General features: G+C 55.2%; 1 protein-coding gene across 1 annotated transcript in view; it reads right to left on the bottom strand.

Moving 5' to 3' along the window:
• The window catches only part of P2RX3 (purinergic receptor P2X 3), a 26,178-nt gene extending 13,500 nt beyond the window's left edge, over positions 1-12,678 (bottom strand). Inside the window, exons 1-8 of the mRNA XM_006905995.3 lie at positions 12,186-12,678; positions 5,457-5,592; positions 4,974-5,045; positions 4,649-4,712; positions 3,745-3,838; positions 3,350-3,427; positions 2,737-2,878; positions 2,105-2,241 (exon numbers count right to left, since the gene is read on the bottom strand). Coding sequence (XP_006906057.1) covers positions 2,105-2,241; positions 2,737-2,878; positions 3,350-3,427; positions 3,745-3,838; positions 4,649-4,712; positions 4,974-5,045; positions 5,457-5,592; positions 12,186-12,304 — 842 coding nt within the window. The 5' untranslated portion in view covers positions 12,305-12,678. The remainder of the gene's footprint in view (positions 1-2,104; positions 2,242-2,736; positions 2,879-3,349; positions 3,428-3,744; positions 3,839-4,648; positions 4,713-4,973; positions 5,046-5,456; positions 5,593-12,185) is intronic.
• Positions 12,679-13,190: the final 512 nt, after the last annotated feature.

The following is a 13,190-nucleotide window of genomic DNA, read 5'->3' as shown; positions in this document are numbered from 1 at the left end:
GTGAGTTTGGGCAGAACCCTGTGTTTGCCGAGGCTGTCAGATATGGCCTCCTCACGCCAGCGCTATTCTGGTGCAATCTGTTGTAAACCACAAGGATGGGACTGAGCAGCTTTGCTTCTCCATGCTCTGGCCAGGGTGTCTTCGCTGAGGGGTTAGCTGTCTGGGCCTGCACCTCTCGGACGGCTTCCCAAGGCCTCCGGGAATCATGCTTGCAGGACAGAGACCCTCTGATCTGTCTTCCTAAATATAAGCTTACTTAGGACCCTGTCTACCTCACGTCCTGCTGTGCCTCTGTGAGAGATGTGTGCGCGCGCGCGTGTGTGTGCGCGCGTGTCTTTGTGTGCGTGTGTCTGTGTGTGTGTATGTCTGTGTCTCTGTCTGTGTGAGTGTGTGTGTATGTCTGTGTCTCTGTCTGTGTGTGTGTGTGCGCATGTGTGTATGTCTGTGTCTGTATGTGTGTGCGTGCGCGTGTGTGTCTGTGGGTCCGTGTGTCTGTGTGTGTGCACGCGTGTGTCTGTGTCCGTGTGTCTGTGTGTGTGTGTGCGCGTGTGTCTGTGTGTGTGTGCGCGCGCGTGTGTGTGTGTGTGTGTGTGTGTGGAGATAAAGAACTCCAAACCAATTCTTCTTTCAATGAAAGACACTGCTCCAAATCCACGTGGCACTACTGGTTGGGGTCTTTTTAACAGTTTTATTCTTCATAAATTTTCCTGCCAAGCAAGTTATTTGGAAGACTGAAGAATTCCCAGTGGCCAGAGGGAAGTTATGAAGATGAAAACTTGCATTTTAGATCATGAGAATTTTATTAATATGTTACTATTTTAAGCCACCATACAAAATCCTTTGTATTGATTTCAGTGTGATGTACCCGACTGAATAAATATGCCAATTTCTGCTGGGGAGCCAAACAGTATTTTTAACCTACTTTAAAATATGTGTTGTTTCCTATGATTTTTAAAGTTTGGAGTTGATTATGAAAGCGTTTTCAATTTTAAAAAAATTCTTTCCAGAGAATATACATGTATATTTTAAACTATTAAATATAAAGCTTAATGGGGTGGATAATTACCTTTTAAAACTACAAATAAAGGTTAAAAAACAGTGAAATGATTCTTTTTTGCTTGTGTATGTCATTATATTAGGAAATACCGCTACAACAAAGGAAAATTTGTGTAACAATTCTTTGAACGTACTACATACCCTTAATACGTATTTTTCCCCCTGATTGCTGCCCATGTAGGCAATTTAGCTTGTTTAGTGCATAACACTGTGTCCTTAGGGCCCTGCCAAAAACATCAGCATCTTCAAAAATTAGGGGAAAAGCAGAACAGAGAGCTAACACTTTTCAGACACTGGCTGATAGGCCCCTCGAGATGATAATGACACCATCACCATTTCATGGATGGCGATATGAGGAGTGGGAGAAGGTCATGGCCATGTTCAAGGGCGTTAGGCTGGTTCCAAATAGCACAGCCCAGGTTCTTGTCTTTCCCTTTCTTTAAAGTGGGTGGTAGGGGAGGGGAGGGGAGGGAAGGACTCTTTTGCGGCTCAAGGCCATTGGGAATATAAATGAGATGATCTTAAAGACTGCTTCGAGTTCTTGCTTAGAAAAGCATTGACGGACTAATGACTAGTATGATGGTTATTTTTGACTCGCACGAAATTTCCTGGTTGTGGACGGAAATATGAGATTTCCATCTCGTAAGATGATACCAGACGTTGCCCTTGCTGTGCAGAGCGAGAAACCTTAGAAAATTCAGGCGCAGAGGAAGGAGCCGCGCTACCTGGGAGTGACAGGTACACTGCAGCCTCAGAGCCAGAAAGGAGCACTCAGCGGCACAGAACCCAACACTGCCCGCAGACCTCGGCCGCCTGGCCCACAGGGAGCATGAATCCTTGGCATGGTCCCTCCCAGTGACGCAAGCCATGATCTCACAGGGTGGCCTACCCGTCTCCAGGTGGCTGACTGCTGGAAAGTCCTTCCTAATTTTGAGCAGAAACCCAAACGTGGGTGCTTTTCGTCCAATACGCATTGTTGCCTGAGATATAGTTTTGAGCAGCCCTTGCTATCTCCCCCCATGGCTATCCCCCGGCCCCCGGGGATTACCTGAAGTTGTAGCCCGGGGAGACATTGCTCTTCGCGGAAACACCGTCTAGTCTGGTGAAGGAGTATTTGGGGATGCACTGGTCCCAGGCCTTGTCCAAGTCGCACACCCAGCCGATCTTAATGCCCAGAACTCCGCCCTGGAGAGAGGCAGCAGCTATGAGTCTCCCGCAGCCCTCCGAATGGGGGCGGGGGGGGACGTGACAAACAGACAAGTGATTTTTTTGTATTCTCTAGGTGGAGGACTGAGGTAGGGAGAAAGAAAAGTGATTTGTCGGTCACACGCTGCTTGCTAAAGTACTGTAGCTCAGGGTGGCAGCCCTCAAGCCTCTAAATCCTGCATCGTGGGGGCCTTTTCGGAGCTCTCAGGCCTCCCTATCTGCAGGCGAAGTGTGAGGACTGCAATGGGAAACGGCTTGGAGGGAAGGGTGAGGGAGGCGAGACCGCTCAGGACCGCGGCGGGTAGAAAGGGTTCCGGCGCAAAGCCAGTGCAGGCCTGGGATGCTCCCGCCAGGTGGCGCTGCCTCACCGTCAGGTCCCCTTCCCCAGCATCCCTACTGCCCGCCAAAGGGCCGCGAAGTCCGGGGCAGGGCTGAGTCCCCACTCCGGTCGTGGAAGAGTGGCTGGGTCCTCACCGTGCTGGCCAGTTTGGCAAAATCCTGCCCCGCAAACTTGACCACGTCCCCCACCCGCAAGATGGGGCAGAAGGGGGCCTCGTCAGGGTGGAAGCGGCAGGTCTTTATGTCGGCAGCGGTCAGGTTGGGAAGAAGGTTTCCCCTGCGGAGGAGGAGAGGAGAGGCTGGGCGCAGGCTTGAGGTGAAGACCGTCACGCGCGAATTTCTCTCTAGCCTTCCGGAGCCTCCGCGCCTGCACGCCCGGGCGGGGGGACCTGAGACCTGATCTCCTGGACACCTGCCATCTCCCTCACCTCTGCGCCTTCGTCTTTCTCGTAACTCCTGTCACCATCTCTCCCGTCCCATGGGCATGAGCGTTCACGTCTCATATCGCCCGGCCCCCAGCTGGGGCTCCCAGGGGCCTGGCACAGAAACTGCCCCCAGAGTCCACCTAATACTCGGTGGTCAGTGCCGGCTGGGAGATTGGGACTAGAAGCCCCAGGGAGATGGCGAGATGGGAGGGGGGGGGAAGTGGGGAGGACCGTGGTGAGCAGGCAGCTGCACTTGGAAACCGAGGTGGCGGGGTGTGCTGCGTGCATTGCCTTGTGGCTGTAGAGAGGGAGCTGAGACTCACTTCTCAAAATTGAAGAGGGGGAAACGGATGCTGTTCTTGATGAAAATGGTGAAGTTCTCAGCTTCCATCATGACAGGCCTGCGGGCGAGAACAGGAGGAAGAGGAAGGGGAAACGAGAGGTGCTTTCGCCCCAGGAACCACTGTTTCTGGTGGACGCCACCCAACGGGCATGTGGTCACAGCCTTAGGCCTTGAGTCTGAGGGTCAGAGGGAGGGGACGGTGGTAGGCGAGAGGAGCTGGAAAAGATGCTTTCCTGAGGCCCCCTTTCTGCCCCAGGTGGTGATGACTGGAGGTGCCCACAAGACCCCTGGAAGCTCAGAGATGCAGAGCTCCCCATAGTGGCAAAGGAGAGCTGGGCTGGGGTCTCTGTCCTCCCATGTGGCTTGAGTCCTCACATTTCCACCGTGTCCACCTCAGTGGGGCACCAGCCCTGGATCTCACAGGTCCGGATCTCCGAGCTGTAATTCACGCAGCGGCCAGTGAGGATCCCTGTGATGGTGGGAACGCAGTGCTGGGTGCTTTACCACGTCCCTTCCCCACCCTACCCCTCCTCATCAGAGACCCCCCAACACACGCACGCACATGTGCGCACACGCACGCACACATGTGCGCACACACACGCGCATGCACATGCGTACACACACGCGCATGCACATGCGTACACACACGTGCAGGTGAGGGGAAGGACAGGCAGGACAAGGGACAGCCACTTGCGGCATGTTAGCCCCGCAGAGCTCTCCCCTTTTCACCCCCCCAAGCCCTACACACACGCGCATGCACATGCGTACACACACGTGCCCAGCCCCGGGCCAAGCCAATGGGAAGTGACAGCCCTCTTCTCAAGTGGCCCAAACCCCGCCACCCGAGGGCCCCTGTCCTCCTGTCCCCCGGTCACAGCCTGCTCTTCCTTGCCTCTGAGGCTCGGCTGTGCAGTTCTTTCTGCCTCGAATGCCCCTCTAAAGCTCCTCTCTCCTGCCACATCCTACCCAGTCTTCAGGGCCCATCTCAAATGTCACTGCCTCTAGGAAGCCATTTGGGACACATCTCTCCCTCCTCTGGCTCCCACGGCCCATGCCACCTCATGCACGCCTGTCTGTCACCCCGATCCCTGGACAGGGACCCCCTCTGAGGGCAGCCCCGCTGCCCTGGTGCACAGTAGGCATCTGTAAGTGTGGTGGAGGTAGGTGGTATTCTGTAATTCTCTCCTAGGCTGGGCCCTCTGCCATGGGGTTGTGCTGCCCTCCAGGGTCCTGCTACCACTTTGGGGTTCCACAGGGGTGGGGAAGGGGCTGCACTCACCCCCACCGGGGTAGCGCTGGGGCCCGCACTGGCTGTCTGATGCACAGCGGTACTTCTCCTCGCTCTGCGGACAGACAGGTCTGCAGGTGGGTGAAGGACCCTGTGCGGATCCTGGGGGAGCCCCTTAGTTCCCATCGCCTCCCCCAACCTGTGACCTCTGTGCGGTGGAGGTCTCGGGAGGTCCCAGGTCATAATGCCAGGCAGGACCTTGGCCCTCTGCGCACACCCACGTCTTCATCCACGTCCCCAACCCCCAAGCCCCAGCCACCAACACTCCCACAGTTTCTTCCTCGACTTGCTTTATTCAAACGCCCCCTCCCCTCACCTCTGGGCAGAATCCTTGTGTCTGGTTTTCAGTAACAATCATCTTGGTGATGATGACAAACACAGAGGTGCCCTTGGGAGGAGAAGAATGGAGAGAAAAACACAACAGTGTCAACTGCGAGGCGGGGCTATCGCTATGCCTGCTCTACAGGTGAGGAAACCTGGGCGTGGGTTAAGAGGTTTGGCCAAGGTCATGGGCTAGTAAAGGGCTGAGGTGAAACCACCCACCTGGCCCCTCTTGCTCCCTCTGTGTCATCCTCAATTACAGGACAACTTGTGACAGGGCCTGTGCTGCGCACGGGTGGGCAGGCCCAAGCTACCCCAACGCCTTCCAGCTGCTGGGGAGGGGGCGCTCTGCATCATCGATGCCACAGATTCTGGGTTGGGGATCCTGCGGACAACCTCCTTGACTTGTCCCCTCCCCTTCAACCTGCCCAGTGTCTGGGCATCTACATAGCGATTCCGGGGTTGGGGGGGACCATACCTGGGGTGGTGTCACATAATCAGACACGTCCATGACTCGGTTGGCGTAGCGTCCGAAGCCCTTCACCTTGGTTACCACCGAGGACTCGATGGCTGTGTCTCGCACCTGGTATGCCTTCTCGTACAAGAAAACCCAGCTGGGCAGGAGAGTGGGGATGGAGAGTAAGAGAGGAAGGTGTGGGCCCATCGGACTGAAGCCAGGAGGGGACCCCTTCCTGCCCACATTAGGACGACAGAGGCGCCTGGCAGGGGAGGCCCGTGCTGGAGGTGTGGGACTCTGAGTGAGTTCTGGCTTGGCTTAGAGTAGTGTGTCTCCATCTCCCCCGCCCCCCGCCCCATTTCCTGCTTAAAGAGCATTTTTAGACTTTTTTCCCTCCTAATTGTCCTCCCTCCATGAAATTTGATACTATAGGTACCAGTTTATGTACTATGTGTATATTTGTGCTTTTCACATAAAAAGAGTGAGATATTTTTCTTTCCTCAGGTACCAATTTTCACCCCTAGAGGGTGATATCACCTCCTTGAGAACACATTATCATTCCTGTTGATGACGGAGGCCACCTCTTTGGCAGGCATCCGGAGAAGCAGAGGAACCTAGGCCTCTGACCCTGGGCATCCCAGACTTTGTTCACGTCCGCATCTAAGTGCCAGCGCATAGAAGGTGTTCAATAAACAAGTCAATGAAGGCAGAGTGTCCTTCTGTGCAAGCCTCAGGTGAGAAAGATGGAGGGGCAGCGGCTGAACCTTTACCTGGCAGGTAAATGGAGCTGGGCTGGAAGAGTGGAGGGGCCTCTAATGATATTCCTTGGATTGTGCTGCCACCCAGTGGACATTTACCTGTACTGGCTTCTTCTTGCTGCTTCCAGCCATTACCGGACCATGTGGATCAGAGAGGGACCCTTCCGCTCGTCCATCCCCACCTTCCTCCCAGACTCTCGCAGCCTTCACTAGCAGCCAGAAAGGCCTGCAGACAACTCTCCCCTCTGCACTTCTGCGAGGTGCCTGCCTTCCCATCGCAGCCCTCAAAGGCTCGGGCCGCTCTTGGCCCCAGTACCATGTTTCCAGCTGCAGGCCCAGCCCCGTTTGTCCCTGACAGCACACGGGGAGGCAGATGCTGTTACTGTCCCGATTGTACCGTCGAGAAAACCTCGTCGAACGCGACTGGAGAATGCTGCGCACTCTCCGGCGACGTCTGTGGAATCTGGGAGTGCACGTTTAGAAATGCTGGGGTAGGGTCATTTTTTGCATGCTAACCAGGATGGTGCAAGGTTGGAGAGCCTCAGCAGATGCAGATGAGGGGAAGGAATTGGGGATGGTGTAGCACAAAGAAGACAAAGCTGGGGGGCAGGGCGCGGCCTCGGCTGGGAAGCCGCTGGGGGCAACGCGTGGACTGACCTGAGCACATTATAAGGAGGGAGTTAGACCTCGAGCCCAGGGCCTTTCTAATCCCAGGGAGTGGCCCACGAGTGGAGTGGGCTGCCGTGGGAGGCGGTGAGCACCACAGGCCTGGGGGGCGGGGTTCTCAAGGAGACGCCATCCTTGGGGGTAGGCTGGACTGGGTGACCTCTCGGGTCCCCTGAAGTTGGAAAATGCAGAAGGGAGCAGCTCCTGGGTCATTATGGAGGTCACGCTCACTTGCGGGGTGGGTGCCTGCCTGTCACGTTTACACGGACACAGGCTGGCATTTGCAAGCAGCTACTTGCCTGGTTCTCAGTCAGAGGGTCCAGAGTCACCCCCATCACTGGGGCCTCCCTCACTGCTTGAATTCCGCTTGCTCTCTTGAGTGGGAGAGAAAGGACGGAGTCCCAGCCAGCTCTGGCGGACGGCTCCGAACCTGTCACCTGTTTTATTGCTGCTGCCTTAGAGCGGGCCACGTCCTGATTAATGCCCCATTAAGAGCTATTCGCATGCTTGTATAACACTCCTCCAAACACCCTGCCTCTGCGGAAAGCCCAAGGAATGGTGTGCCTTACTTTCCTAGCACTTTTCTTCTTTTTTTGGAAGGGGAGGTGTTCCATCGAGGTCTCCCAAGCGAGTGTGGCTCACAGAGAAATCTCAACTGTCATATTATGTCCTAGCAGAAGAGACGGGAGCATCCCCGTTACAGAAAACTGCCCCCACAAGCATTCATAGCTCGCGGCTGGGCCCTGCGGAGGGCCAGGAGGGCGGTCTCAGCCCCAGGCTCTCTGCTCCGAGCTGAGGGTGCTGCTGTCACTGCTGCACGCTCACCCGAGTGGATGTCCCAGCCGCAGCACATCCCCTGGGACCTCAGTGTGCCTGGCCGCTGAATGGACACACCTCAGAGTGCTGGTCTATGAAATGGTTTCCTGAGGCCCCTCGCCCCCACCCCAGCCTTTCAAGTCCGGGAACATTTGTGGATGAGAAGCAGAATTCGGATTGTTATTATCATATAAGCAACACAGCGTGCTAAGTGCTGTGTGTATTAAGGACTCATCGAATCCTTACCGCAAGCCAACGAGGCAGCTTCGTTACTCTCATTATGCCGCAAATAAGACAACTGAGGCACAGGGAGGCGTGCTGACTTGCCAAGCTAGTATGTGGGTTCCGACCCAGGCTGAGCTGTAGGGTCTCCAGCTGTGTTCCACAGCTGGGCCCCTGAACTGGGTCCTCATCCTTATCCTGCCGGCCCCTGCCTGTCAGTCACCAGGGAAAGCATCTCCTAGCTTAAGAAAGTCTCAGGGAGAAGGGCCGAGGGATCAAAGGAACAATGAATTAACCAATCTCTTCCCTCCTCCTCCCCCCGCTCCCCCTCCTCCTCCTCCTCCTCTCCCTCCAAAGCTCCTTCTTGTGCCCAGTGGGGAGGAGAAGCCAAGTCTGAATTCTCTCTCGAAGTTAAATAACAAGTGGAAGAATCTAGGTGGCCCCACGGGGATGTCATCGTGGCAGCTTGAACTAAGGGGGTGCTTCATTTCCGGAGCAGAGGGGCCGGGTCTGTCCCTCGAGGCCAGGGCGGAGGCAATGGGGCAGGACTGAGCCTTCAGTTCTTGGCATTTACTCTGCTGCTGACTTATTTTTTCTCATGTTCCTGGTTTATTATTTATAGAGCGGAAAGCGGGTGGCAGCTCCTTGGCAGGTGGGATGTGCAGGAAGGAGGCCAGAGCAGCACCCCAGCACCCTCCTGTCCACCCCCAGGAGTCAGGGAGGAGGCCAGGGAGTGGGTGTGAGGGGCGTGTGTTGTGTGTGCCAGGAAGAGAGGGGTCTCTCGAGAAGGTGTGAGCTGGGTAGAGGAGAGTGGGGAGGCGTGATGGGGAGTCCATGAAATAATAAGGGTTACCACCTATTACTGAGTCACCCAACTCAGGTGAGTCCCTGACATGTTACCTGCCCTCCCCACAACTCCCCGGGAGAGGCATCCTAGTCCCATTTTCCAGATACAGACTGAGACTTAGAGATGTAAAGTGACCCGTCTAAGCCTCACGCCCACTTGGTGTCACAGCGAGGCTGCTAACCAGGTCCATGTTCCATGGTGTCCCCATGTGCATAGGGCCTTGCAGGGGAGGCGCAGGATGGGGGGAGCAGGGCGGTGATGGACGACGGACGATGGACGGAGCGTCAGAGGGCTGGGACTGCCCTCTCTGCTACTTTACAGGGAGGTGGCTTCCTCCAGGAAGGACCTGGAAACCAACCTCAGGCCATACTCTGACCAGCGCCTCTGGGGACTCAGGCCCCAGGGATCACCTTCTACCTCTTCCTCAGGTCCCCACAGGATCAGAAGAGATTGACTCTTAGGAAGTCTCGCTCGACAGAGGAGACCGGATTACCACCTGGGCCCAGGAAAGGCGATATGAGAAACACCAGGTAAGTCCTGGCCTCTCTGTGCACCTGGGGTGCATAAAGGAAACTAGTGACGAAGTGACGTCAACCACAGATGAGCAGCAGAGGCTAGAGGCAGGGGCGAGAGCATGCGTGGAGAAATGCCTGGCTCGTGTTACACGCGGCTTCGATAAGGTTGTGCATCTGGTCTACCGGACAGGCACTCTATGGAAGAGATTCCAGGATTAGCTAAGCATTAACATCACAGCATTAGAAATCCTTTCAAGTTCTATGGAGTCCAAGCCACAGTCATCTTTCTCCGTATGATTACGCCACCGTTAAACACATTTTCCCACATCCCCTCCTCCTATTCCAATCCCCTGGCGTATCAGACAGGGGGACCGACCCAACTCGGATCTCAGCAGGTCTGTCCACCTCTCTCAGTAGCTTCTCATCCATTCCTCTTCCGTAAAAAGGACAGACCTGCGGGGTCTGCGGTCTGGCCTCCATCTGCGACCCCGCCCCCGTCCTACGTCACCCTTGCCTTTGCTCCCCCTGCTCCAGCCATAAAGACCTTCTTTCCTTCTCCCTATTAGCCAGGCCCTTCCCCTTTGCAGAGCTGGCTTTCTCTGCCTTGAACTCTCTTCCTTCCCTTCTCTCACCCAGGTTGCTCCTACTCACCCTTCAGATCTTGGCTGGAATGTCACATAATGCAGAAAAGCTTCCCTCAGTTGCCCAACCAAGTCGAATACCTCTCTATATACGAGCAGCTCTCCGAGCACCATGTGCCTCTTCTTTGAACCCTGAGCCACAGCTGAAATTTTACATTTGTTTGCAGAAATTATTTCATTAACGTCCATGTCCTGTATTCTAAGCTCCACGAGGGTGAGGATCCTGTCTGCTTTTGCCCACCGTTCTATTCTCGGTGCACAATGCCGGGCATGAAGAGACGCTCAGTAAATTTTTGCTAAATTAATGCCAACGGATTCAGGAAGTCCTAAGGGTGCATGGGCTCACGCGCACAGGGATGGGGCTCAGGCTGGGGGGCTGGGCTGCAGAATGCACTGATGTAACTGGAAGGAGCTGCTCTGTGGGGACCTGTCAGGCTGGGAGATGGATGGGGTTGAATATTAAGATGCCAAAGAGCCTCTCATGCTCGCTCCAGCAGGCCAGGCTCCAGCACTGAGGGTCAGAGCGTCAGGCTGGATCATGATGAGGAAGAGACAAGGGCTGTGGGGGCGCTGAGCAGGCTGGTCCAGGAGCCGGCTGTCTCTACCCACCCTCCATCGATCTCCTGCCTGGAGCCAACGAAGCCAGGCCAGGCCAGGAATGTGCCGAGGCAGCTTCTGCGCTCACCTGGACCAACGTACTGTCTGGTGGCTACACGTAAAAATCGCAGCATCACACATGCACATGAACATGGAGTGTTTAAGAACCAACTTTGAGCCCGGGCTCCGGAGATGCGCACATGAAACATTTGCACCCGTCATATCTCATAAAACCTCAAACTTAGAAGACGACTTCAAGGTCATTTAACCCTACCCCAAAGCTTGAGTTCCTTCTCTAATGTCCTCACGAAGAGCCTTGTCTACAACACCGGCATAACCGAAGCTTAGGATAGGACTCTTACCAAGCACGCGGAGCAAAAATCCCTCAATCCGTGTCTACCCACCTGTCCACACACACCCTCACACACTACTGAGACCTCCAGGCAAGGAGCCCCCGCCCCCACGCACACAGGACGTCTCCTTTGACTTGCGTGAATTAACTCCTGACAGCCGTCAGTGGCTTGCTGTCTCTCATACACAGACCCATTGTCTCAAGGAACAGCGTGAGACTAGAGACCTGCACACCAGGAAAGAAAAACGCAGAGGTTTTGGCCCGTATTTCCTGGTGTCCACCAGTGTGTGCGAAGGACAGAACCTGTGTTTTCTCCTGGCCGTTGTGTGTCCCGTGGCCGTATTTCCTGGTGTCCACCAGTGTGTGCGAAGGACCATGAGAAGGACAGAACCTGTGTTTTCTCCTGGCCATTGTGTGTCCCGTGGCTCTTTGTGCGCGCGCGCGCGCGCGCGCGTGTGTGTGTGTGTGTGTGTGTGTGAGGGGGACGTGGCTCTTTGTGCGTGTGTGGGGGGGCACCTCCAATAGGTGGGGGCCGAGAGGGGTGTTCAGACCTCGCTGTCTCCTAAGCATCTCCCAGGATGGGTGTATGGTACAAAGTCAGGTAGAAGTAGGGAGTTTACGCTCTCTGACAAAGGGGAGTGTTTCCGGCTTCTTGTGGAGGGACGCTGCACCCCATTCAGAAAAGCCACTTTCCTCCTCAATGGCTCTTCCCTTGAGTGTTAATGGTGCCTGTGTTGCTCCCTCCCTCCCAAGGGGCAGACCCCCTGCTTTGTCCTACCCTCCAAGAGCAAGGGCCTCTTCCCTCTCCCCACACCAGGAGGGGATCCCTCACTCTGAAGCAGATTCCCTCCCCCAGCTGGCCCTCCTTACACCCCCCAATCAACCTTCACTGGCTCCCTTGTTTCAGTGCCTTCCCGTCCTCTTTCCCGTCATCTCGTCTTTTTGAGACCCCAAAGAGTTCCCTGAGGTGAATGGGCAGACGTGAGTGTGGGAGTCTGTCTGTTCTCTGGTTAGGGGTGGGGATGAGAGAAAAGGGGAGATGGTCACCTGGGACCGCTCCTGGTGGAGGGTAGTGCCAGGCGAGGACTCCCCTTGAGCTGGGAGTCTGCAGGCCACTCTCCGACTGCAGAGGATTTACTTGGAGAAAGGACTCAGCTCAGGACAAGAACCCCTGTCCCCCAGGGGGCCCCAGAGGCCAGTCCTCTGGATGCGGCTCCAGAATAGACAGTTTTTCCGAGAGGAGCAGCTTAGGAAGCTGGACTGCAACTGAGGGGAGAATGGGTCGAGGACGCTGGGCGGCCCTCCCCTCCTGGGACCTGAAGGGCCACAGACTCACCCCACAAAGTAGGAGATGATCAGAAGCTGAACTGCTCGGTTGATGATCCCAATGGTCCAGCTCTTCACAACCACCGACTTAGTGGTCTCGTAGGTGAAGAAATCTGAAATACAGTTCATGTTGAGTGTTCGAGGGCCACTCAGAAGGGACTGAACGGTGGCCTCAGGAGGGAGAGGTCCTCAGACGGAAAGACGGAGATCAAGGCCTAGAGAGGGTAGCTTAGAGGGGACTGAGGAATGGGAGCCTATTCCTTTAAGTCAGGCAACCCTAGCCCAGTGCCCAGGCTCTCCGCTCTTGACACTCTGGGCTGCCAAGAGTCCAAGGCCAGGGCGGGGGACCCCTTTTTGTTGTCTCCACCCCACTCCCCTGTGATGTCACGGCAGGGGTGGGGTCTCCAATCCCAGGCTCCTGATTGCCTGGGATCCAGCTGGCTAGGGCCCTCTGGGATTCATGTTTTATCCGCACTCTGTTTACCGTTTCTGTTCCGTTCTCATATGCAGCATCTTCATCCCAGCTCACCGGCTGCTTTAAGCTCGCCTTAAAGCCCTTTGCAAGGCCCCAGCCCCTAGCCACCTAATAGCCTGCCTGATCTGAGTACTCCCTTCATTCCTGTGTTCCTCAAGCCACTCAATTCTGCAGCCATCTCCTCCCTTCCCAAGTTGCCTCCAATAGTATGGGGCGGGGGAGGGGTCTCAACCATTTCCCTTGGTCTCCTGCGGGGATGGGGGTTGAGTAAAGACTCACAGTTCATATTTCTAACTCAAATTGGCAGTGGCTGAAAAGCTACCTGTAGCACAGCATTATCACATTGGGTTTTTTTTTTTTTGGTTGTGTTTTTGTTTGTCAGTTTACTTATCCGAATCGTTTGTTAGATTATATGCTCTTAGAACACTGGTGTTGTTCTCATCTTGTTCACTAGTTTCCTCAAATCCTAGAACTCTGTTGGCGCTCAACACATATTTATCAAACCCAGTTGAATTTATGTTGCTAGATAGTATTGCAGTA

Source organism: Pteropus alecto, unplaced genomic scaffold (genome assembly GCF_000325575.1).
Source record: "Pteropus alecto unplaced genomic scaffold, ASM32557v1 scaffold91, whole genome shotgun sequence".
Taxonomy (NCBI): domain Eukaryota; kingdom Metazoa; phylum Chordata; class Mammalia; order Chiroptera; family Pteropodidae; genus Pteropus; species Pteropus alecto.
Note: the sequence above shows the minus strand (reverse complement) of the source record. Positions and strands in the feature narration are given on the sequence as shown.